The 25,542-nt window shown below is 40.2% G+C and overlaps 2 protein-coding genes across 3 annotated transcripts; one reads left to right on the top strand and one right to left on the bottom strand.

The window, feature by feature from the left end:
- Positions 1 to 1,411: 1,411 nt before the first annotated feature.
- On the bottom strand, positions 1,412 to 6,666 carry LOC133950278 (zona pellucida sperm-binding protein 3-like). Its single transcript, XM_062384530.1, has 8 exons — positions 6,313 to 6,666; positions 5,402 to 5,529; positions 5,055 to 5,158; positions 4,757 to 4,934; positions 4,163 to 4,280; positions 3,708 to 3,799; positions 1,708 to 1,847; positions 1,412 to 1,583 (listed from the first exon to the last, which is right to left on the bottom strand). Exons 1-8 carry the CDS (start codon positions 6,664 to 6,666, stop codon positions 1,495 to 1,497), a joined length of 1,203 nt encoding a protein of 400 aa, XP_062240514.1. The 3' UTR covers positions 1,412 to 1,494.
- A 1,223-nt stretch (positions 6,667 to 7,889) lies between these two features.
- On the top strand, positions 7,890 to 21,274 carry LOC133949774 (up-regulator of cell proliferation-like). Of its 2 annotated transcripts, XM_062383755.1 has the most exons (5): positions 7,890 to 8,016; positions 8,824 to 8,867; positions 8,999 to 9,056; positions 13,588 to 13,758; positions 15,871 to 21,274. In XM_062383755.1, the coding sequence occupies exons 2-5, from the start codon at positions 8,862 to 8,864 to the stop codon at positions 20,574 to 20,576; spliced, it is 4,941 nt and encodes a 1,646-aa protein (XP_062239739.1). In that variant the 5' UTR covers positions 7,890 to 8,016; positions 8,824 to 8,861; the 3' UTR covers positions 20,577 to 21,274. The 2 variants fall into 2 exon arrangements, with proteins under 2 accessions (XP_062239739.1, XP_062239740.1); XM_062383756.1 differs by lacking the exon at positions 13,588 to 13,758.
- Positions 21,275 to 25,542: the final 4,268 nt, after the last annotated feature.

Raw genomic sequence — 25,542 nt, 5'->3', positions numbered from 1 at the left:
GGTGTTCAGTTTGTCCAGTTTGGACTATTGTAAAAAACATGGCGGCCTCCGTAGAGAGGACCTGTTCCTGATGTAAATATAAAGTATAAAAACATAAAAGGGCCAATTCCAGGGTAAAGAAAACATTTTGTACAACTGAGATGAAACACACTAGTTAAAACATCACTAGGATTGTTTTATATTCAGTTTCTGTCAATATATCCCTTTCACAGTGATTGTGCCACATCAAATACTTAAGAGTAACTCCGACTTTACAACAATATTGAAACAGGAGCATCCGAGTATCTCTCCATTGCATAGATAGGAATTCTCCTGACAGGTAAAACCACAAAGCCAAACACCACAGGCCTAAATGTAACTGCTCAGTTTCAACTCTTCCATTCACAAACTTTCTGACCAACAAGTGATGAGGGAACACTCAGCATATTCCAGAACCAGTAAGATCCTCAGCGAAACACAACTGCTAATTACATCAATACAGTGGATTGTTCTCAGAGATAAAGATCGAGAATAACTGACGTACTGATGTCATGGAATAAGACACTGCGCCATTAGAATCCACCAGGATTCCCATTGGTCCGTCACATTTCCTCTCACGGGACTAGATAAGGGTTTCTACTGCAGACAGTGGAAGCAGAGCACATAGAATGCACGGCTCTGGAGCTGTCCCATTCTTACCCTGATGTCTGTTTATTCTACTTCGCTTGTTGCCTCCAAGATATTTTAAGTTCCATTGTGGTGCTTCGGCCTCTTTGTGGAAATTCCTCACTGGTTTGTTTTCATGGCTATTCATTTTAACTGCTGAATGAAAAATGACTCATTCTTCAGTCAGGCTGAAGCTACTACTTGTCAGTCTGATGAGACACATATTTACAAACAGGATTTCTATCAAGTCAGCTCACAGACACTTAAGAGTGCTGCGCTAACTCAATAATAACCACGACTGTGGCAACTTGAAATAGTGTTATGTATTATACAGACAAATGTAATCATGGTTATGGAAATTAGTTATTTTTTTTATTTCTCTTTGGGTGAAACAAAGCTTTCTCTAAATATACATCTTCAGCTCAGTCAACAAGGAGCAGCACTAGCGCACTCTGCTGGCATACACATGGAAGTGTTTCACGACATGTAGACACAGTTACATTTAGTTTACACTAACCAAATTCATCATTTGCCAAATCTGGCCTTTTCATTTCTTCTGATAGCATATGCTGTTAGCAGTGGTGTATGGCTGCGGTGAATTACTGCTGTAAACGGCCTCCAAGTAATCAAAAAATAAATCCTCACATCAAGGGACTTTAAATGTGTTCAGGAGGCTCCATTCATAAATCTGTAGAGGCAATGCTGTAGCAGGCTATTAATACCTTTGAGCTATGCAATTTTCATTGAAGGATTTAGAGATAAAAAAATGTGATAAATGCTTTATTGGTCAACTCCCCAGCTCTCAGCAGTCCCTGTGCCCACCTAATAGTCAAGTCGTGAAAATGCTCTTCAGTGACTGATTGACAGATGACCCGTCCAATGGGAGGGGGGCAGGGTGTGAAGAGGCCCGACTGTTGTGTCCGCCTCATGCTTTGTTTCTGTCAAACACACACAGACACACACAACTAGTTCAGTGACTATGCAATTGCATAGGCTTCACATCCATAAACATGGCTATGGCTGTCATCTGCATTCAGCACAACTGGTAAAAATGACAAAAACCTGTAAACTTCATGGTAAAACCTTTATGGGATGGAGTCGTGTGGACAGTGTAGCCAATGTTCCCCACTCCAGTCTGTCTCGAGCAGTCGTCAGAGTCACAGCATTCGCACAGAGCCTGGTCCCCCTCTGTGGCACGCCACCTGAGGGACAGAGGGACATCCCGGTATTCCCTAGATGCATTTATATCAGTGGATCTTAAGATAAGACTAGTGCTGCACAATTTGGTGTAAAAAGACTTATTGCGATTATTGTGGACGATCTTGCAATTCCAATATAATAATGCTTTTTTTTAATAAGTGCACAGTTACTGATTATGTTTAACACATATTTCTTGAACATCCATCATAACATTTGGCGCTCTAGGCAAGCTTCACTCCTGGCGCCCCCCCCCCCCCCAACCCTAACCCCAAAACAAATATTTTTCAAAACGATTTCCACGAAAACTTAATATAAAATTATTTCTTTCTTCGTCGAAGTTGCTTGGACACACACACTATAACTATAAGCCTCAATGTGCTAGCATGTTCCGACAACACCAAGGTACGTACCTCGATTTTTGCCTCATGTTACCCTAATGTCAGATACATTTTTTTTATGACAAAATATTGGTTGGAGATATAAGTAATGGGTCCCAAAATTATAGTATATCTGTAGAATACAGCAGCAATGCAGCAGCAATAACAACACGGAGCCTTCCGTTCCACATCCAGACTGCATCTTATTCAAATTAAACACAATTTCAAGTACAAGCATTTCTCTGAGTGAGACTTCATTTTAAAGTGCATAAAACATACATTCAATTATTATGGTGTCTCTTTCCTCCAAACATCTTAATATATATTATCATTCATAAAGAAATATAAACATTTACAATATAGACCTATTGAACATTAGCTTATAACTGGTCTTTATAAGGCACAATAACAATACATGAATTACAGAGTCTGTGTGTGTCGGAGCGGAACTACACACTGTAAAGTAAACAATATACTATCGCGACCCGCCTGCAAGACGACGTGCAGGTAAAATAAACACCTATACACGCAAAAGTAGCCCCGCCCACCTAGTGCGCGAGGGTCTCCCCTAACTGCCCAGCGGAGTTTCTAAGTTTTACCAGTCTAAGTAGATAATCAAAACAAAATCAACATGTCTCAATGACACCCGTGGTGATCAAGCGAAGCTTTAGGAGCTAACGTAGGTGACTCTCACCCACTACTAACCTCTAGAATACAGGATGAATGCAGCAACAATAAAGACACGGAGCATTCAGTTCCTCATCCAGACTTCACCTGGCAGGTGGGCGGAACCCCGAAAGAGACAGGACGGGGTGAAACTGCTCCCGTGCCAAACGTTCCTCCTGAGTGCTGCTGTCATTAACTGATTTCTCTAATGAAACTACTTAAAACACTGTCAAAGTAATTGAATACAATATTTTGGGTCATACCACATATAGAGGGGGGCGCAAAAAACCCTGCCTAGCAAAAAAAGAATAATGTTTTTTTGGGATTTGTTTTTGCTCGGCGCAGTTTTTTGCGCCCCCCTCTGAGTGGCGCTCTAGAAAACCGCCTATGTCGCCTGTAGGAAAGACCGGCCCTGATTATGGGTTGCAAGGCCGGTGAGTATTTTCAAGTCTGTCTATAGTTATTGTTTCAGAGATAGTTCATTTCGGCTGCAGGAGTCTCTGCTTGCTGCTGTCACATTTTCAGCTGCTACAGAGGAAATAAACCCATTTAGAGTGAGAACAAGTTTTTAGCGCAGAAATAAACCAGAAAAAGAAAATCGGTCCCACAGCCACTGCTACTGTCACAGAGGATGAGCTCAGCAGGACTGGAGAGTGACGATTGTTTATATCTGCACAGAATTAAACATTAGATCGCTGCTTTTTGTGCTAATATAACTGCACCGGTTATTGATGAATATTAGATTAATCGTGCAGCACTAGTTCAGACCAAAGCATGATGAACTGATTCAACACTGAACATCACTAGATGCAGCCTAACCTGAATGTGGGCCTGTGGAAGAAGCAGGCTTTGTTCAGGTGGCTCTGGGAGTTTTGTTTCAGAGTGGCCCTCAGGTGGCAGCTGATGAAAATCTTGAAGAACAAAGCCAAATGAATAAAAGTTATTCATTACATTCAGAACATGTGATCTAGTATTGATTTTAGGAATGTGATAAATACACTTGTGCCTGATTAATCATAATGCAACTGAAAAGTGCTTGGCTGACAATAGACGGCTGAAGGATGAGTTCAAAAATAAGAGTGATGTATTCCACAAATAGTATACTATTTGTGGAATACATCACTCTTATTTTATAAACTAAAATAAGAGTAAATAAAACTAAACTTATTTTATAATACTTATATTTTATAAATATCCTTGTGCGAATATGGTTACTCCAGTGTCAGTTGTCATTTGGAAAATAATAACACGACAACTGCCCAATGAGGTGTTACCTGTTCCCCAGAATCCGGCTTGAAGTGGAAGGCTTGCACACTGAAGCACAACCGGTTTTCTTGCTCCCGCAGGAGGAATTTAGATGAAGACCCTGGTAATACACTGTCTACAAGACATCTGGAATGATGGAGAGACATCTCTTTTAGACATGAAGATTCCAAGCTGGTCCGAAACACTTAAAGATGATCATACTCCACTCATTAGATCCAATGTGACATTTGAATTCTTGGATTGAGCACTTTTGTTACCTCTGCCAAAGAGGGTTATGTTTTCATCTACAATAAATGTATTATTAGGAAGCATTACACAACAACTACAGGACGGGCTGCCTCAAGCCTTGGTGGAGGGATGCAGAATAAAATTCTGTTATTCGTGGATCTTGATGGGAAAAAAAACGGTTTTAGGGGATTAATATGTGTGCGTGAGCAAATAAAATTCATGATCTGGTGAATTTAAAAATGATTTGACTGTTGGGCTTAGGCATGCGCTCTACAGAGAACCATTCTAGTTGTGTTGAGTTTAGAACTTTGAACCTGCAGCCACAAATGCACAGAATTTTGTTGAGGTTTTTGGAGTCAGAAGGACCTACTGACCCATAATTGGTGATAAACCTGTAGCTTGGCGAGGAGAGAGGGTCAGGCTTCAGAGTAGCAACACAGTAGTCCACATACACAGTGAGTAGAGGATGCAGCGGCGCCTCCACACGGGCCTCCAAAAACACTGCTTCCCCCTGCTGGTACACTGAGGAACTACGTAGAGAGTTGCAGTCATCTGTGTGAGGACATCACTTTTTTTATTTTTAGGTCGGTTTCAATTTATTATTTTGAAAGAAAAATTGACAGAGAAATCCTCCACTGATACAGTCAAACTTCAGTGAGATAGAGTTTTCACCAGCCATGGTACGAAGGGAGAAGTGCAGAAGGCCAAATCCACTGATAGTGGATGTCATGGGTTGCCAGGTTGGGGTTAATGCGTCTGCATTCACCGTCTGCTTTCTGTGCTTACAAAAAACAAGGCACGGGTCATATATTTAGTGCTGATGGCAATTATTACATCCCTTAACATTGCTCCAATCCAGTGGTTCCCAAATGGTGTGCACACTGGTGTGCTTTGAAGTAAGCCCTGAAGCACCGTGGGATTTTGCAAAATTATAGTACACTGAAATATCCTTAACTAAATTGATATTCAAACGATTCAAATGTTTCCACTATACATAAACAATATTGCATCAGCCTCACCTGTTATAATGGCACTCAACCGGTATGGTGGTTGTTGCTGTTCTAACTATGACACTGCCCAAAGAGGTCGAAATCACATCAGGAAATAGAAAGAGCTGGTTGGAATACACAAGCCAGTCACCATGAACCTGGAAAGAAGCAATAATATAAACATTAAAACATAAATATATATATATATATATATATATATGTCCATAAAAAACCTTTTTTATTTTTAATTGAGTAATGCTTTCTGTCAATCAATGAAATAATGAGCTTTCATTTTCTTTTTTAATTGATACAATCGTCTGAAAAAGACACTGTCATGTAAACTGCACTGACTAATAACCTTGACCAAATAAGGTCATACTCAGAATAAGCAATAACTAAATTAACACATGGAACATTACGACTTTAGTTGCATTATGTCAACATCATCCTCAGAGAGGCATTTTATTTTGGTTGTTCACTGTTTTGTGGACTAAAACGCTTCAGCCACTTCTACATCAGCATAGTGGTAAAGTAGATAATTAGTGGATTTTCATTTCAGGGTGAACCGTCCCTTTAAGGAAGCAGTTTTGCAAGGTCATATCATTCTTGCATTTTATTCAATTTAAATATTTTCTCACTTCCATTTTACTTTTTTTGTTTCAAAATAATTGAAAATGTTTGTAATAATTTATCCTTTTATTTCGTTGACCTCTTTAATTTAAAAAAAAATTTGTTTTATCTCTTTTATACTTATCTTTTATTTTGTTTGAAAATTATGGCAAACTGTGCTTTCAGATTTGAAATGTATATTTGGTCTGAGTTGTTTTTCCATGTGCCTGCGCAGCGCCCTGATGTCGGTGAAGGAAACGGGCTTTATAACTTCATTTCCTCGAGTTTCTACCCGAGTGCTCAGACTTTGCCTTCGCGGCTCTCCCTCTTACTCTGGACTCGGCCCCACAGTCCCGCAGCCCCGCGGAGATGACCGCTGCCTCGCCGGTCATTAGGCCCCGCGGTCCGCACGCCGCCTCCGGGCCCCGCGTCGGCTTCGCCCCGAGTCGAAGGTGCTCGCGTCTGAACGGGACCCGTCTCTCCTCGAGGAGCCGCCGCGGCACGGTGACCCTCACCTCCGCCTCTCCGCAGCGGATCTCGAGTCTGCCGCTGTCCCGGGTTCCCGTGGCGAAAGAAGAGGCGCTCACCGACAGCGCGACCGCCAGAAAGTGGAGGTGGAGCCCGGTGAACTGGACGGCCATGTTCACACAGGCAGCGTGGTTAGCGACCGACGGCTGGAGTCGCATTGTCCCAATCAGTTGTGCAGAGAACTGTGGGAAACACCGTCAGAAGAACTTCAGTCCCATTCATTCATCCCTACATCCCTCCATCCATTCATCCATCTATCCATTAATTTATTCCTCCATCCCTCCATCCATCCCTCCCTCCCTCACTCCATCCATCCATCCATCCATTCATTCATCCATCCATTCATTCATTCATTCATCCCTCCCTCCATTCATCCATCCATCCCTCCATCCCTCTTTTCATTCCTCCCTCCATTTATTCATTAAACTGTGCATCCATTCATTAATCCGTCCCTCCCTCCCTCCATCCACCAATGCATTCATCCATCAATCCCTCCCTCATTTCATCCATTTATTCATCTCTGCATCCATTCATTAATCCCTAAATTCAACCATTCATTCCTCCCTCCCTCCATTCATTCATCCACACATCCCTCCATCCATCCATCTATCCATTCATTCATCCCTCCCTCCCTCCCTCGATTCATCCATTCATTCAGATATCCATCCATCTATTCATTCATTTATTCATCCCTCCCTCCCTTGTTAGCTGAGCTGGCTGTTGTTTCATGGCAGAAACAGCTACTATATTCTATTATTTGACCTTATCATACATCATCTGTAAATGAATCATTGTATATCAGAGACAAGGCCCCATGTCCTACCTGAGAGGGAGTGCTTTACATTCATGATCTTTCACATGCTCTCACAATCAATGTCTTTGATCAAAGTGCTCTCCCAAGAGTTGCACTTTTTACCCTTTCCATTGCATGTCCATACATAAGCAAAGCTGATATTCAACTTATCAATGAATCCAGTACATCTTAAATGTATTGATGGTAAAGATGCATGATACTGCAACATGTAGCCTTTCTTCATTGTAACAGTTGAATTTCATGAAAAGAAGTTTCGTAACTTGATGTTTTCTTCAATTCCAGCACATCTTCATGTTTGTCCCAGTCTCAGTCTATTCATGACAACTTCACAGTTCATTGTGATTGTGTGGGAAACATGTAATAAATATTGAGAATATTGTTTCCATGGGCTTCACCATTGATTTCTAGAATAGGCAATTCACTCAGCTTCCTGTGTGTGGCATTATTTCAATTTACTGCAAACCGTCCATTTCTGGGAAACCATGTGACCGTGTCAAACTGAAAGTGAAAGTAACTTGCTGAGGACCATTAAAGGAGTCTTCTGCAGCACCTTATTGCATTGGCTCGTGTGGTGGAGAGAAGTGTTTTGTCTACGGCATCAGCAGAAATACTTCACCTGCAAATCCTGAGTAACCGTGAATGAAAATCCTGGACAAAAGAATTCAGTTGTGCCATGGGTGAATTTCCTTCAAAGGTAGGTTTGATATGACACAGTTTGGTCATTTTATTGTTTAGTCAGTGATTTTTCTAATATGTGCCTGATGGGAGGACCCGCGTAACTACACCAATGACATGGATTTGTTAGGAATTAATGGAAATTATTCATGTTTTATTTCTTTTTGAGAGAATTATTGATGTGATGTGAGAGGGGTACAAACACATTTTAAAGAATAGTTAATGTAAATTATTGATGTGATCAGCAGCCTACTGTTTTCCGCAGATAGGGGGGGGGGGGGGGGGTTATGTGTTTGGTATTGATCTACTTCTTCAACTCTTGGCAAGAAAGACATACAAAGGTATTCCCTAAAATGACAACTCTATTAACTATTGTGTTAATATTGAGTTACTGTGCAGTTATGCCACATCATATTATGACAGTATCACTAATAAGATAAAGTTAAACACATTTTCAAGACTGGTTGATGTAAATTCTTGATGTGATCAGCACCCAACCGTTTTCAGCAAATACTGCCCCCCCTCCACACATGCTTTGGCCTCCCCCGCTTCCTGTGGGCTGGGCTTAAAAGCCACTTCCTGCAGGCTTCAGGCATTTTGCCCGGGAACTCACTGCAAACAAGTGTCATTGCAAATTAAAGAGAAACAAAGAATAATTATAGAGAAAGACAGAATATTTACCAACCTGTTTGCACCCAACTCAGAAAATTAGAACTATGTGTAATGTTTTTACTGAAATGAAATGTAACAAAACTATGCTAACACTGAGCTGATGGTGTAACAGTCTCAGGAATGAACCCTCAAAGCATTGTCTTATATTTTACAGTGAGAAGAACAAGTGAGAGGATTGAGAGTACAGCCACAATGGAGGTAAACAGCTACTCTAGTTGTTTTGTGTTGAAAAAAACAAATTCTATGGAAACACTTCACTATAAGCTAATGTGTATGGGATAATAAGTTGATTCATCACGTTTGCAAATGTGTTATTTTCATTTATCAAGGGAACGGGCGATGGAGATCCACCTGTTCATCATAACCTTGGGGGCAATATAAACAAAGGTCAGTCTCATGCTCTTGTTCAGATTAACAGGCACCATTTACTGTGCAGTTTGAAAGTAGATTAAAGCAGTTATTAATATTTCCATCGTCAAAACTGTTGGCTTTTTAACAGAGCCGAGCACTACTGTGAAGATGACAGGAAGCCATGAAATTCTTGAAACTATATGACTACTACTAGAACTACATGGTTTATAGTTATGGGTGGCTAATGGGGCGCAGAGGCATAACAGGTGGGGCGCGTGACCGGGAGGGGGAAATGTGAGGCGGAACTAATGTGTTGACGTCCGCATCTCTCTAACGGTGGAACAGTACACCGGCTCTGCAGCGTTTCCCTGTACAGTGTTGTGCAAGTCTGGCATATTTTTCGCGAGCGGTGAACTCACGTTCATGTTAATACCAGGAGCGGGTGAATGTGTGTGTGTGTGTGTGTGTGTGTGTGTGTGTGTGTGAGTGTGTGTGTGCGTGTGTGTGTTTGTGTGTACCACCAGACAGCGCACACACACACAGGCCCCGGGCGACTGCCCCCACTCATTCGCTCAGAGAGACACACAGTGAGATCAGAGCTCGTTCCCATGAGCAGCCGGTCAGTGACAAACAAGACACAATGTTCAAAAACTAAGTTGAAAAGAAAGTACGACGAAGCCTGTCTTGCTCCTGGGTTCACAGTGAATGAAGGAGGACATGAGGAGAGACCAGTGTGTATGTTAGGTCTGAAAACTCTGGCAGCTAACAGTATGAGACCCATCAAATTAAGAAGACACTATAGAAACATTATACCCCAGTCACATGCATGTGTTCTTTTTGGTTGAGCTTTATCATCATTGTAACAAAGAGATTATAATTTTTTTTTCTCTTTTTTTGAAAAGGTAAAGACTGATGGAGGAATGTAGTGGTAAATGTCACCAAAAGTACTTCAATTAAGTTGAATTTAAGCAAAGTTATTGCACTATTCTTTGAAAAAAGTGTCAAATGTCACAAAAAGTTGTTTGAAAAAGTTTTTTTATTTGCACTTCAGAAATTCCAGAAAGTAATGTGAATTTAATGTTCATGTGTATGTTATATAAATACACATGTTAAACTTGGCCCATTTTGTCATATTGTGTTGTGGCAAGGGAGCGGGTGGGGCATGAAAAATATTCTAACTCCAAAGTGGGGCAAGACAGAAAAAGATTGGGAACCACTGTGGTAGTCTAACAATAAGTGGACAAACAGGGAACATGCTCCTCATTAGCATTTACACTAAATGCCAAACCAGACTATCTCCAAAGTTACGTTCCCATCAGTTACTCAATAAAGTTGGACCTCAGTCCACAGTCCTTCTCTAGGAAGAATCTGTGTTCAGGGCTAAATGCTGATGCAGCAGTGCTTGCTCAGGTCTTCTAATGAGGACATTATAGAAGATCACTAAATTGAAGCAGGTGGTGGGATGACTGCACTTGGTCCTTTAATGCAGTCCACTCGAAATATTAGCCTAGATGCACAGGTCTCTAGCTCTGATGTGAGTGCTACTGATTGGGCCAAGTCCTGTGCTGAAAAAAATTAGGCGACACTGAATAAATCTTCAAACAAGGATGTTTGTTCAATCTATTTACAGCTTTGGCCTCAGTTTTCTGAAGTGCATTTGACTGAGCCAAGACATCCAGTGCAAAATATAAACTCATCATTAGATGGCTCAATATTGCACTGACTGATAGTCATGCTTTTCAGTGGTTTTAAGAGGCGCATCTACCACAAATCCTTCTGCTGGCTACCTTAGCCACATCATCATTGTTATATCCACAGCCATAAAACCCCAGATTTCTTCTCAGACATAATTTTTATCAGTTTAATGTGCATTTGCAAAGTTGTTAAAATCAACTATCAATGCATGATCATGCAAACCTGCCACATTAGCTTGTACAACTTGATATAGTTCCCTCCATTTCCAGTCGAGTGTGTTGCTAGTGTCCATTACATAACATTACATTAAGCTCAGTGAATCTCAACTGGTGGGTCCAGCAGTTTTGTTGGTTGTCATAGATTCAGTGAGTGAGTATTCTCAGCTAAAGCTACATAATTTGAGTCTTTTTGAAAATACTTCTCAGTAGTTGGACTTTTATTTCATGTTGATGCATGAAAGCAGTGTTGAGTCTGTGAAAAAAGATTGAAGTTACTGAATTATTATATTATGTTTTCAATACTGTGTACAAATTAATGTATTATTTACAATAGAATGGGCCATCAGGAGCGGCTCCTCTCTACGGACGCCACCATGTTTTTACAGTAGCCCAGACCGGACAAACTAAACACTGTTTTAGAGTTTTTTATAACAACTGAATCTACCACAGGTTCTCTTTTATGTTTGGATAGTGAGGTGAGGGGTGTTCAGCTACAGCATGGAACTGCACCATTAGATATCACTAAAGCTTACACGCTGAAACTTTAAGTTAACATGAATGCACCAAAGGTCAACTTCTCACAAAGACATTAGTTACATATTAACTCCATTCAGTGGCCAGAGAGCCCATCAACAAATCAGGTTGCAGGAGATCCTCTGCTTTGACAAGTTCACAACATCACAGAAATCTCCGGAGCTTTCAGCTGAAGGGTGGTGCAGCAGGCAGAGGCAGGATGCAACATAAATTCTGCTGTGGAGATCTTTTTTTTTTCTTTACATTACATCAGCACCTGCGTAGACTCTTATCACCGAAAGCTCTCTTGACACCTTTGTTGGTGTCTTCTATACATGTAAGGCAAGGCCTTTTCATCAGGAGATATTTTTTATTCCATTTATGAGTCTGTTGCTCGAGGAGCGTTGGACAGGAAGACTATCAACACTAGCCTGGATGCCAGACGAACTTAGCCCCGCCCACAACATTTTAGGTCGGGAAGTTCGGTCTGGAGTCGCTCCTTTGAGGAGAAATTATGCCCGACCGGGCCAATCAGATTGTCAGGGCGGGTTTATAATATCACCCGTTGATCCAGTAGATTAAAAGCATATACTTACTTGTTGCTCCAACATTAAGCAACAGCGTCCCAACATTTGTCTTTCTTGGTGTTGTCTTTATACAACATGTTCCGAGGATCATACAACTCACTGTACTTCTCCACTTCAATTATTAATTTAATGTCATCCATGTTGAAGAACTTCGCTGTTTGCTCCGTTAAATGTCGGGTGTCGGGGGTAAATTACGTATTCTCCACTCAAGCCTATGTGGAGAATACGTAGCCCCCTCTCTCTCTCTTTTTATCTGTATCACTGATTGTGTGGCTGTAGTGGATGGGCAGAGGGGGACATTTAATAATGTCATTGGTCAAATTAAAACTCCAGGACAACAGAAGGGGACTTCAAAGTATGGGATGCATATTTGATCATTTATATCATATCAAATATGTCATCAAAATCGTTTTTCAGTGTGTTTCCTGGTGTGATACGCTCGCGTCAAGCGCAAAAAATAGACTCGACGCCGAAACGATCGCTGCACGGCTTTGTGCCGGTCACACCGGAGGCTGAAGCACCGCGCTGCGCCAAGGCTGCCTCGCGGTGCTTCAGCCTCCGGTGTGACCGGCACAAAGTTTTAACATGGGAGTGGATGGGAGCCAGCTGTAATTTAAGGCTTGGCGCTGCGCTGAAGCGTCCGGTGTGAACCCGGCGTTAGTAAATAACTCACAATGCGTTGCTTACCATACGTCACATACTACGTTGCTCTGATTGGTTGTAGGTCTATCCAATTGAGCGAAGAGGAATTTTATTTCCTGGTCAGTTGAAACACGCCCCATAATCACAGCCCAATGGAGCGGTCTCAGACTCACATTCTGACTAGAATTGTGAGTCTGACAACGTCAGGCTATATCAACACAGCAGCAGGACCAGTATCGGCTCCTTTATGCGAGAGGATTCCAATTGGCTTCAGGGTTTCAAGGAAACTGTTGGGCCTTGTCGGGCAAATGCACTCTACAGAGTGTTGAAATGTTCATTATTCAGACAGCTTTATTAGAGAGTCCAATATGACTTTATTACTCTAGTCTGCGGTTGGAGGAATTCATTTTACAGTCCACTACTACAACGACAAAGTCGCTACCTTCTCAAAAAAAGACCAACTGCATCAAAACATTAACAAGCACCAACAAAAATATAACAGAATAAATTATTCAGCTGCTATTAACAGACAACTCCGCTGGCTTAACCCACTTGTCACATTAATCATAGAATCGTAGTTATGTTTGGGTATTGTGATATAGGGAATGAAACAGGAAGTTTGAGGTCCTGAAATGTTGGATTCCCGAAATGATGTAGTTTGTAAATGCTGTCGTTAGCGGACCAATCACAGCCAAGGGCTATCCCTAGGCTCTCCACCATGCCGACATGTAGTTAGAAAAATCAGAGGTGCACGAAGAGGGCGTTCTACGGCGGCGAAGCCGTTCCCATGTGTCCGTGTCCGTCAAAACAGAGTAGCATATATCGACCTTAAGTGTGCCAGTCCAGTGAACAAAAGAACACGGTGTGATCTGGAGGTACTGAGAGGTATTTCTTTCTCTTCTCTTATGACAGATGTTTCTCCACCAGAAGAAGAAACACCTCTCAGTTCAGACACGAGGACTGTTTCAGATCCCTGCAGTGACACACTCAGAGGCAGTGAGACCATGGAGGACTCCAGCATTGTAGATGTTCAGGGCAGGAGTGGAACAGGAAGCCCTTCAATAGGAACATCTGCCAATACACGTAAGTGACAGAAAATAATTGTTGCAATAAAAATTGTGAAGAATTTAATCTCAAAATAAGAAATTCATTCAATAAGATGCTTCACCAATGCATGATGCAGTCTTAAATACTCAACATGTGCAAAATTTATTTTTTAATCATGCCACTAATTCATGAAATTATTATAACTTTACAGCATTCCAGTGTAAATTTAAACTGTAAGACCCACCATAATATATTTATAATTCTGGTTATATGTGTGATGTATCTATTAATATCAAAACTATAGTGGAGCATATTCAAGGATGTAGCTTTTGACTGTTCGCAGTGATAAAAACAGATCTATGATATTTCTTGGATAATTTTTCAGTGTTTAAGATTCAGGTGAAAGGGATATATTGGCAGAAATGTATCACCCTTCATGTTTTCAATACTGTGTACAAATTATTGTTTCTTTACCATAGAAATGGGCCATTTATAATTAAATACTTTATATTTACATAACGAGCGGCTCCTCTCTACGGAGGCCACCATGTTTTTACAGTAGCCCAGACCGGACTAACTAAACACTGTTTTAGAGTTTTTTATAACAACTGAATCTACCACAGGTTCTCTTTTATGTTTGGAAAGTGAGGGTGAGGTGAGGGGTGTTCAGCTACAGCATGGAACTTCACCACTAGATGTCACTAAAGCTTACACGCTGAAACTTTAAGTTAACATGATTGCACCAAATGTCAACTTCTAACAAAGACGTTAGTTACATATTAACTTTTCCAGTGGCCAGGGAGCCCATCAACAAATCAGGTTGCAGGAGATCCTCTGCTTTGACACGTTCACAACATCACAGAAATCTCCGGGGTGTTCAGCTGAAGGGTGGTGCAGCAGGCAGAGGCAGGATGCCACATAAATTCTGCTGTGGAGATCTATTGTTTTTCTTTATATTACATCAACACCTGTGTCGACTCTTATCACCGAAAGCTCTCTTGAGACCTTTGTTGGTGTCTTCTATACGTGTAAGGCAAGGCCTTTTCATCAGGAGATATTTTTTTATTCCATTTATGAGTCTGTTGCTCGAGGAGAGTTGGACAGGAAGAGCATAAACCCAGCAGCAGGACCAGTTTCTGCTCCTTTGTGCAGGGAGGATTCCAATTGGCTTCAGGGTTAATTATTGTTGTTAATTATTCAGAAATTTTTATTAGAGAGTCAAATATGACTTTATAACTAGTCTGTGAAGAAAAATATTTGGAGAAATTAATTTTACAGTCCACTACTACAATGACAAAGTCGCTACCTTCTCATAAAAAAGACCAACTGCTTCAAAACATTAACAAGCACAAACGAAAACCATAACAGAAATAAATAATTCAGCTGATAATTATGAATGGTCAAGTTAGAGAGCGTAAAATTAGAGGTAATATGTATTTAATGAATGTGACCAAAAACACACAGTGAAAAAAAAGAGACATGGTTTTTCCACTTCAAAAAACGACAAATTGTGTCTGGCACTGGCACTTCACAGGCAATACTATCAGCGTTACTGATTTGTAGTCTAACTACTGGTCCTACCTGACTACAGGGACACTAATATGATATGATCAAACAGCCCCTAAGGCATATGGCCTCAATATATGTTTGTATGTATGTAGAATGCTTTAACCTATTTACCTTTACCAAGGATGGTGTGTTTTCATCTGTGTTTCTATGTTTGTGTCTTGTTAGTTTGCAGGATCACAAAAAAAAACACTGCATGAATTACAACAAAACCCAAGAAATAATTCATAGATCTTGATGGAAAAGATCCATCAGAATTAGAGAATTGATATATGTAAGTGAGTGAAATTCAATTTAGCTTCAAATTTAAGGAGATCATTGTGTCTTAGAGTATGAGCTTTATACTAAAAGACATCTGGTTTGTTTGTCTGTTGGTTCGCACCACTTCACAAACACTACTTGTCAGATTACCAGGAGACTTAGTGGAAAAATGGGGTATGGATCAGGGAGGAACCCATTAAATTTAGGTGCAGGTATACAGCATCAGGGGGAGGTTTTCACTCTTTCTTTAACATGCTGAGATAGAACTTGGATCTTGGCAGATGTATGCCTGATTAATTATCATTGTTTTCATGCCCACAGGGACACAACTGCAGACCTTGTTGGAGGATCTGGGCTTGAAGCAGCACTACACAAAGAAGCTAACACTGAGCAAAATACTTCAGATTGACCTGAAGGCCATCAATGATGAACCTGCCAAGTGCAACTCAGATCTTCCATGGTATTTCTTAAAGAAACTGATGATGGTTAATGTGACAGCGAGAAATTTACAATCAGAATGTGAATCATCCAATGACGGCGCAACAGAAGCAACTGAATCTGACTTTGATAATCTGTGCGACATTACAGACTCAGGTGACAAGGTAAACCCCCTTGACGTAATCACTGCTCTCTTCCTGTGTTCTGATGGGTTTGTGCAACAGGAAATGGCCCTCAAAATGTCCATGTGTCAGTTTTCTGTGCCTCTCCTGCTTCCAGATTGTGACACAGATCAGTGCAAACTCATGCTTTGGGCCATGAGAGACATTGTTAAAACCTACAGACCTCGGTCACTTTTACAATCGAAGGGTTTTACTGAAGAAAGAATTGTTCTCTCTGAAATTCCAATGATATCTTTTGTGAGACTGGGGGAATGTTCCATGTCCAAGTCAGAGATTCTCAATAAGCTTTTGAGCAATTCTGAAGAGTACCATGACTTTTTTGTGCACCATGATATGGAGTGTGGTGACTCCCCAAGAAGAATATCCAATGGACTGACTGAAATAACATGGTACCTTCCTTCCGGCAAAAATAACATTGATATTTTCAGTGAGCCATTAGCTGTAGCTAACCTTCGTGGGGACATTGCTTCATTTGAAACTCAGTTTTCTTTCTTGTGTCAGACATCTGCAGCAGTGTTTGTGTTCTTTGACAATTTGGACCCTGAGTGCAACCTGCTAACCAACCTCCACCACAAGGCACAGATGTTTTTGGTGGGTAACCAACAAAGCAAATGCTTCAGTATGGATGCACTCAAAACAGTAGCAACAAAGCTCGGCTTGAGTAAAGACAACATCATTATAAAGACCAAGCACAAAAATTATGCTGAATTTGTCAAAGGTTTGCGGAAAAAAGTCAACGATGTAATTGAGAACACAAAGGAGAAGATGTGCATTGAGAAGATGGCTGACATTGCCCATGAATTGGGAATCTTGGTTGATGAAGACTGTCCAAAGTGTCAGACTGCCAAGGAAAATGCAGATGCCATTACATCAAAAATTCAAAACATCCCTGACTACAAAGCCGCTCAGCTTCCCTTGCATGGCGAAATATGGAAGGAGTTGACAATTTTAGAGAAGGAAGAATTTCGACTGAAAAATCTTGGATCTGAAGACATAGAAATGTACAAAGCAGGGCTTCAGGAAAAAAAAGGAGAACTTCGGAAGAAACAGAGCTCTGAAAACATGTCAGATGCCATAACGTGCTTCATCAGTGCAATATCAAGCCCAGGCTTAGAGAGACATTATTTCCTGAAATGGATGCGAATGAACCTTGATAACCTGTCTCGAGAAAAACTGTCTGGCCTCAGGAAGCAGTACAAAGAAAAATGCAAAGATGCAGAGAACACAGAGGCCATCAAAGACATTGATAAAGAGCTTTCCAACAGCTCACTGGGAACTGAACACTTCTTCCGTGAAATGGGTCAGATTTATGAAGCTTCAGTTTCCCTTCCAGAACAAGATCGGTCACGTAAACAACTACAGCATCTGCCCAAAATCTGTGCAGGATTGCTGCTTGATGGATTTCCCCTGGAGCTTGTAGATGGAGATGCATCCAACATACCTCTCACATGGGTGAGTGATGTTCTCTCCCAGCTCAATGAACTGGTGTCTCCAAACAACAAGATACTGGTCGTCACGGTTCTTGGAGTTCAGAGCACAGGAAAGTCCACTCTTCTTAACACCATGTTTGGAGTGCAGTTTGCAGTCAGCAGTGGCCGATGCACTCGAGGTGCTTTTATGTTGCTCATCAGAATCAATGAAGATGTCAAAAAAGACCTCAACTGTGACTTCATGGTCATCATTGACACTGAGGGCTTAAAGTCAGCAGAGCTTGCACAACTGGATGATAGCTATGAGCACGACAATGAGCTTGCAACACTTGTTGTGGGGCTGAGTGACATCACCATTATCAATATTGCAATGGAGAATTCCACACAAATGAAGGACATCCTACAAATAGTTGTGCATGCGTTTCTCAGGATGAAAGAGGTTGGCAAAAAGCCTAAATGTCAGTTTGTTCACCAGAATGTGTCAGATGTGTCAGCCAATGAGAACACCCTAAGACAGAGGAAACTGCTCTTGGATCAGTTAAACGAGATGACACAGGCAGCAGCCAAAATGGAGAAGAAAGAAAAGAACAAGTGCTTCACTGATGTCATGGAGTACAACCCAGAAACTGGGAGCTGGTACATTCCTGGACTCTGGAATGGAAACCCACCAATGGCACCAGTCAATGCAGGGTACAGTGAAGCTGTATATCAGTTCAAGAAAAACATCACACACATACTAGGAAACTGTGAGTCCTCTGCTAATGACATCTTGAAGTTTAAAGAGTGGATGTCAAGCCTGTGGAGAGCAGTGAAGCATGAAAACTTCATCTTCAGCTTCAGAAACAGTCTAGTGGCTGAAGCATACATGAAGCTATGCACAGAATTCAACAAGTGGGAATGGGACTTCAAAGAATCCATATACAAGTGGATAACAAATGCAGAAACAACCATCTCAAATTTAGGAACACCTGCTTCAAAATCTAAAATAGTTGACCTGAAAGAACTCATCTTGAGTTTGACAAGTGAAGTCTCCACAAAGCTGACGAAATTGGAGGAAGAGCATCTTGAAAAAATAAAAAAATATTTCGAGCAAAAAGACGGCCATGTCCATCTCGTAGAAAGATACAAAGAGGAATTTGCAAACAGTGCAAGAAGTCTTCGACGAGACATGCAGAACTCTGTGTATAGTCAACTCACAGCAGCGGCTGAAATCAAACAGGGACAGACAGAAGTTCAAAACATCAAGGAAAACCACACAAAAGAAATTGAAAGAGCAGTGTGTGCACTGATCGATGTATGTCGAAAGAAAAACATCAAGATGGGAGATGAAGAACTGAACCAAGAATTTGATAAGATGTGGAAAGAAACAGTAAAGAAACTGTCTTTTTCCGAACAAGTGCCAACAAATGTCTTTACCAGTGTCTCCCACTATCTATTAGAAAATCTCTCACCCAAAGGGAGTCATGCATGTGAATTACTGAGTCAAAAAAACCTGCAAGATTGTGGTAAAACACCTTTCATATTAACAGCCAAAAAATGGTGGAAAAGATTGGTTATAAAGATGATGAGCGATTTGCATCTGCGTCAAGATCACACAATCAGGCTACAGAATATAGCTGATAACATCATAGAGGAATGCCTTCAGTATGTGATGGAAAAAGTCAAAACAGAAGAACCTGAAGCAGATGCAAAAAAAACTAAAAACTACTCTGATGCTTACATCCAGGAGATCCTTCGCATAGTTGATGAGAGGCTGCAAAAGCATGAGGATGTAACCGTAGACATTGAGTTTGAAGTTTCTCTGAAACAGAACATCTGTGGCATTGCAGCCAGACACTTTCAGAAAATGCACGAAGATTTCCTAAAGGAGAATGACCCTCACTTATGTCTGAACAGAAACAGAGAAAAGTTTTGTGATACTTTCAAAGATGTGTTCAATGAACGAGACCAGAGCCAGAAGAAGGCAGAAGAATTCACCAAACAATGTTTGAAGCCTGCAGTTGAAACATTTGTCTACAGTAAACTGGGTCCTGATATCATTCGTGAAATGAGGAAACAATCACAGTTCAATGCAAGACACTGCTCCCAGTATGAAATTTTGTTGGATTTGCTCTCAAAGAACAGCGTTGGTGAGTACATAAGGTACATTCGATCATATGAGGGATATGTAAAGGAGTGGATACTCGACCAAACAGAGAAACACTTATCAAAAGATTCTAAGATGTTTGAGCTAGTGGATCAGCATCTTGACTCAAGTCTCAGCAGCATAAAGGCTGCAATCCACAAGGCCACAAAGAAAACAAGTGCTGACTTGAAAACATTCATTAACAACTTCTGTCAGGAACTTGGTGATACACTGGTCATTTCCCAGGATGCACTTGGTGATTTCATGATGCTGAACAAAGCAAACCAGGAACAGTTCGCTGACTGGTTCACACAGTCTGTGGATGAAATGGAACAAGCTCTAAAGCAAGGGTTTAAAGAAAGAGACATCCAGAGTATACTTAAACATCTTGATGTCAAGCCCCAGAATGAGCTTTTCACACAAGTGATTGGATGTGGTAAACAGTGTCCCTTCTGTGGAGTGGCCTGTGTGTCCGGAGGTGGTAACCATGCTGAGCATACGGCTCCACTGCATAGGCCACGGGGTCTGAAAGGAGGCTATTGGTACACAACTAATATACTAAGTACTCACATATGCACATCATTAGTGGTGAGTGACATCCTATTTCGCTCTGATGCTATTAAAGATGAATGGACCCCTTACAAAAAATACAAAGACATCTACCCAGATTGGATTATTCCTTCAGATGGAAGCTACGAGGCATCAGACTACTGGAAATATGTAATGGCAACGTTCAATGAGGAGTTTGCACAAAAACATGGTTTAATGCCTGCTGATATTCCTACAACCTGGAAAAAGATCACACGTCTGCAGGCAGAACAGAGTCTCAAAGGGTCATTTAACATGAACTGAGAGACAACAAGCTGTCTGATGAGAGAAGTGCACATCCTCCTCATTACACTGATTCATTATCCTGTCATGGATAACTTGATCCATTTGTGTTCACCTTTATCTAAGAATGTTTTAATGTTTTTAACAAAGTAATCTGCTTTAACTCTGTTTTGATGAGCTCACTGAAATACAGTCGCATAGTCTGTGTACATTCTAGGAGCACATGTTAAGAAACATACCAAATAGATTTTAGGATTTTTTTTGACATAACATCATTATCTTGCCTCTAAAAACATCCACGCAAATAATCAAAACAGAAATTGCTGTTTTTTCTTTCATCAAATGGAATTTAAAATTCAATTTTTTTGTTAAAACATGACCATGTCTGTATGTGGTATCATCCTTATCAAACAGAATTTAAAAACATTTTTTTTTTTAAATCTGTTCCTGTTCGTGTGACGTATCTAGAAATATTTACATTTCTAATGTAGGAAAATATTAAGTGTATTTGTCAATGTGTTGTTGAGTTTTTTTTCTCTTTAAATTTAGCGCAACCTTTTAATTTTCTCCCTCAGACTGAAGGGCTTCTTTGTTTTGAGTTTGATCTTGTGGTAACTATTTACACTTTGAAAGGAATTAAAAGATCATTCACTCCATTTGTGGTGTTGTCAACATGTACTGATGAATTACTCAATTAAACAGATTCCATACAGAAACAATGGCAGTGCTCAGCATGTATTCTTCAATGTTCCCCAAAGCACAATCACAGCATACAGACCACAACAGGAATACATATCAACTTTAACTTTTACTTTTTTTAATTACTTTTTCATATCTACAATAAAAGGTTTTGTGTAGGTTTGCTGCTGTGCTAAATCGGCATTTAATGTCATGGGTTTTTATTCACAGTAATGGAAACGTGACATCAGTTGAACCTTCTAAATTTACTAACCAGTCTGATACAGTCAATAGTTTTTTTCTCATAGGAGTAGAAAGTAAGCTTTAGTTACAATATTCAAGTTTCAGCAAATCACTTCTGATTTTGCTGGTAGGTCTCCAGGGTGACTCTTTTTAAAATATTATCACATGAATCAGACTTATTTGAGATTGTGTAATACATGAAGGAATATCTGAGAAATGAGAGCCCTTCTCTCTCTCGCCCTTTTTCTCTCTCTGATTTCTGCCCTTCAACATCCTTTTCTAACACAACACACCCTCAACACTGACTTTAATGACTGCTACAGCTCTTTGTGTTTTTCATTTACTTCATGTGACAGTGTGCTTTAAAGGAGGCTATTGTTTCTCACCCAGCCAACAGCAAGGTGTGTCATAAGCTTGGCAGGAAAAGGCCACTTACAAAAGAACATTTAATGAGTTAAAATAAGTCAGAAAACGGTCAAGCCAAATAATTTTCACAACTATGTATATTAGAGTCTGCATAGTTAAAATGCAATTACCTATAAACACTCCATTAAATATAGTTATTGCATCTGTTAATCTTATTGTATTGTGTAGTGATGACATCCATGTACTTTTGTATGAAAACAAGCAGCTAGTTTTCACCAGTAAATGAGCTGAGCAACATAATCTTTTATCTACTTCAGGATTTCTGCAGGTTATGAGAAGATCAATTTAAAGTAGTAGTTTGTAAGATGTCTTAGGATTTATAATGCTCTCTTTGCACAAAACGGGATATAATCCTCATATCTAAATTATATCAACTCTGTAGTGAGCCTAAAATAAAAGCGGTAACGGAAATTATTTTAATAATAATAAGTAATACACAATAAATGAACCACCGAAAAACCAAAGGAACGGCCCAGGCTTCATCTCAGAAGTGAAAGTTAAAGTTAAAGTGAGGCGTGGTGAAACAGGAAATGAGACAGAAATGAGGACAAACAACATGTTGTCTCCACGATGGAAAACTACTGAGAGACAAAGACTTTCAGACGCTGAAGTCTCCAGTTTTCTGTTGAACAGGTAATTTACCACATCAACATGAATTCAATCTGTTGTTTGATAGATTAGTTTTATTTCTATGAACCAGAAATACAATGTTAGTGAACTTCCCACCACCTCAGGATGTGAAATTACATATTACTGGAGAAGACAACTGTGTCAAGAATCACTTTTTTTCTTACGGGTTCTTTTACAGATTTCTGACCCTGAACCATCAACTCCAATGAAAGAAAAACCTTTTCAGATCCAGCTTTGTTTAGCAATGGAGTTTCCACTGGAATTAATATTGCAATATGTATTCTCTTGTGTTTTATTATCAAAAAAAAGTTTCTTTGTTCCATTCTTTGTTATTTTGTCTCCTTTCTGACGGCCATTTCACCATATCTATTACATTTTTTTTTTAATCGTTCAGTATTCTTTTTGGTTGTTTCCACAGCTTGCATTTGAAATATATCAGTCACATCCAGAGTCCATGTTCAAAGTTTTTGACATGAATATCAGATACTGAATGGTTGAACACCAGAATTTATTTTTTTGTAACTCTTTTGGAATACAAACCCTGTAAGTCATTTTCATAAAAGAATAACTTTTTCCAAACTTGATATTTTATGTTAAATATTATATTAAGTATTTTAACTGTTTTCAACAGGAACATTATTCATCATTGAAAAGCAAAGCTGAATCATGCTGCCTTTCACTCACACCAACCTGTGTAAAAAAATCTGTCTATTTATATAATATAAATACAAAATAAATACAGCAAATCTGTTTAATGTCCTTTTTATTATTGCACTTTTCATTACAGTGTAAACCAAATTGAACAAATATTAATAGTGGAAAATATGAATATATTCATGAAACAATTCACAATTTCAAAGCAAATGTGTGAAAATAGTATTAGAAAACGAATAAATAAAAAGGATAAAACAGAAGTAATAAGTTATGTTGGTCATATGATAATGTCAGTTAATAGGGGTCGTAGGCTGTAATGTTTTTTATCCCACATATGTAAAGCAATGACAAAATGTTTCTGTAACATACAGTATTCATATAATAATTATTCAGTGGTTTCTGAAAATTAAAAAGGTGTTCAGTTTTTCCAGTTTGGAATACTGTAAAAAAACATGGCGGCCTCCGTAGAGAAGACCTGCTCCCGATGTAAATATAAAGTATTCAAAAATAAAAGGGTCCACTCCAGGGTAAAGAAAACATTTTGTACAATTTAGATGAAAAACGCTAGTGGAAAATTCAGTAGGATTATTTTATATTCAGTTTCTGTCAATAGATCCCTTTCACCATGCTTGTGTCACATCAAATACTTAAGAGTAACTCCGACTTTACAACAATATTTAAACAGAACATCCAAATATCTCTCCATTGCATAGATAGGAATTCTCCTGACAGGTAAAACCACAAAGCCAAACACCACAGGCCTAAATGTAACTGCTCAGTTTCAACTCTTCCATTCACAAAATTTCTGACCAACAAGTGATGAGGGAACAGTCAGCATATTCCAGAACCAGTAAGATCCTCGACGAACTACAACTGCTAATTACATCAATACAGTGGATTGTTCTCAGAGATAAAGAATAACTGACGCCCTGTATATAAACATAAAAGGGACAATTCTAGGGTAAAGAAAACATTTTGTACAATTTAGATGAAACACGCTAGTGAAAACATCACTAGGATTAGTTTATATTCAGTTTATGTAAATAGATTAGCCTGACGTTGTCAGACTCACAATTCTAGTCAGAATGTGAGTCTGAGACCGCTCCATTGGGCTGTGATTATGGGGCGTGTTTCAACTGACCAGGAAATAAAATTCCTCTTCGCCCAATTGGATAGACCTACAACCAATCAGAGCAACGTGGTATGTGACGTATGTTAAGCAACGCATTGTGAGTTATTTACTAACGCCGGGTTCACACCGGACGCTGAAGCGATGCCGAAGCGACGCTTCAGCGCAGCGCCAAGCCTTAAATAACAGCTGCCTCCCATCCACTCCCATGTTAAAACTTTGTGCGGGTCACACCGGAGGCTGAATCACCGCGCTGCGCCAAGGCTGCCTCGCTCTGTGCAGCGATCGTTTCGTTGTCGAGTCTATTTTTTGCGCTTGACACGAGTGTATCGCACCAGGAAACACACTGAAAAACGATTTTAAACTATATTGATGACATATTTGATATGATATAAATGATCAAATATGCATCCCATACTTTGAAGTCCCCTTCTGTTGTCCTGGAGTTTTAATTTGACCAATGACATTATTAAATGTCCCCCTCTGCCCATCCACTACAGCCACACAAGCAGTGATACAGATAAAAAGAGAGAGAGAGGGGGCTACGTATTCTCCACATAGGCTTGAGTGGAGAATACGTAATTTACCCCCGACACCCGACATTTAACGGAGCAAACAGCGAAGTTCTTCAACATGGATGACATTAAATTAATAATTGAAGTGGAGAAGTACAGTGAGTTGTATGATCCTCGGAACATGTTGTATAAAGACAACACCAAGAAAGACAAATGTTGGGATGCTGTTGCTTAATGTTGGAGCAACAAATAAGTATATGCTTTTAATCTACTGGATCAACGGGTGATATTAGCTCTGCCCGGCGGATCAGCGTCGCTTCAGTGTCCGGTGTGAACAGCCAAGCTCCGGCGCGATAGGGATTAGCGTGGTGCTTTGGCGTGGCCTCCACGTTCTCTGTTCCTCTTTCAAAATGAATGCGCTGTCGATGTCTCCTAAAACAGACTCAATGGCAGCATCTACACATCTCAGCCCTCCAGCGGCAGGCATGTTTGTTGAAAACGAATTCAACCCAAGGGCACTTTGATGACGTGGTTGATTACGTTACCTTTGATCATCTGTCCATCATCGTATAAAGCCCGCCCTGACAATCGGATTGGTCCGGATGATTTGGAACCGGGCATAATTTCTCCCCAACGGAGCGACTCCAGACCGAACTTCCCGACCTCAAATGTTGTGGGCGGGGCTAAGGTCGTCTGGCATCCAGGCTATAAA

This window comes from Platichthys flesus, chromosome 24 (genome assembly GCF_949316205.1).
Source record: "Platichthys flesus chromosome 24, fPlaFle2.1, whole genome shotgun sequence".
Lineage (NCBI taxonomy): Eukaryota > Metazoa > Chordata > Actinopteri > Pleuronectiformes > Pleuronectidae > Platichthys > Platichthys flesus.
Note: the sequence above shows the minus strand (reverse complement) of the source record. Positions and strands in the feature narration are given on the sequence as shown.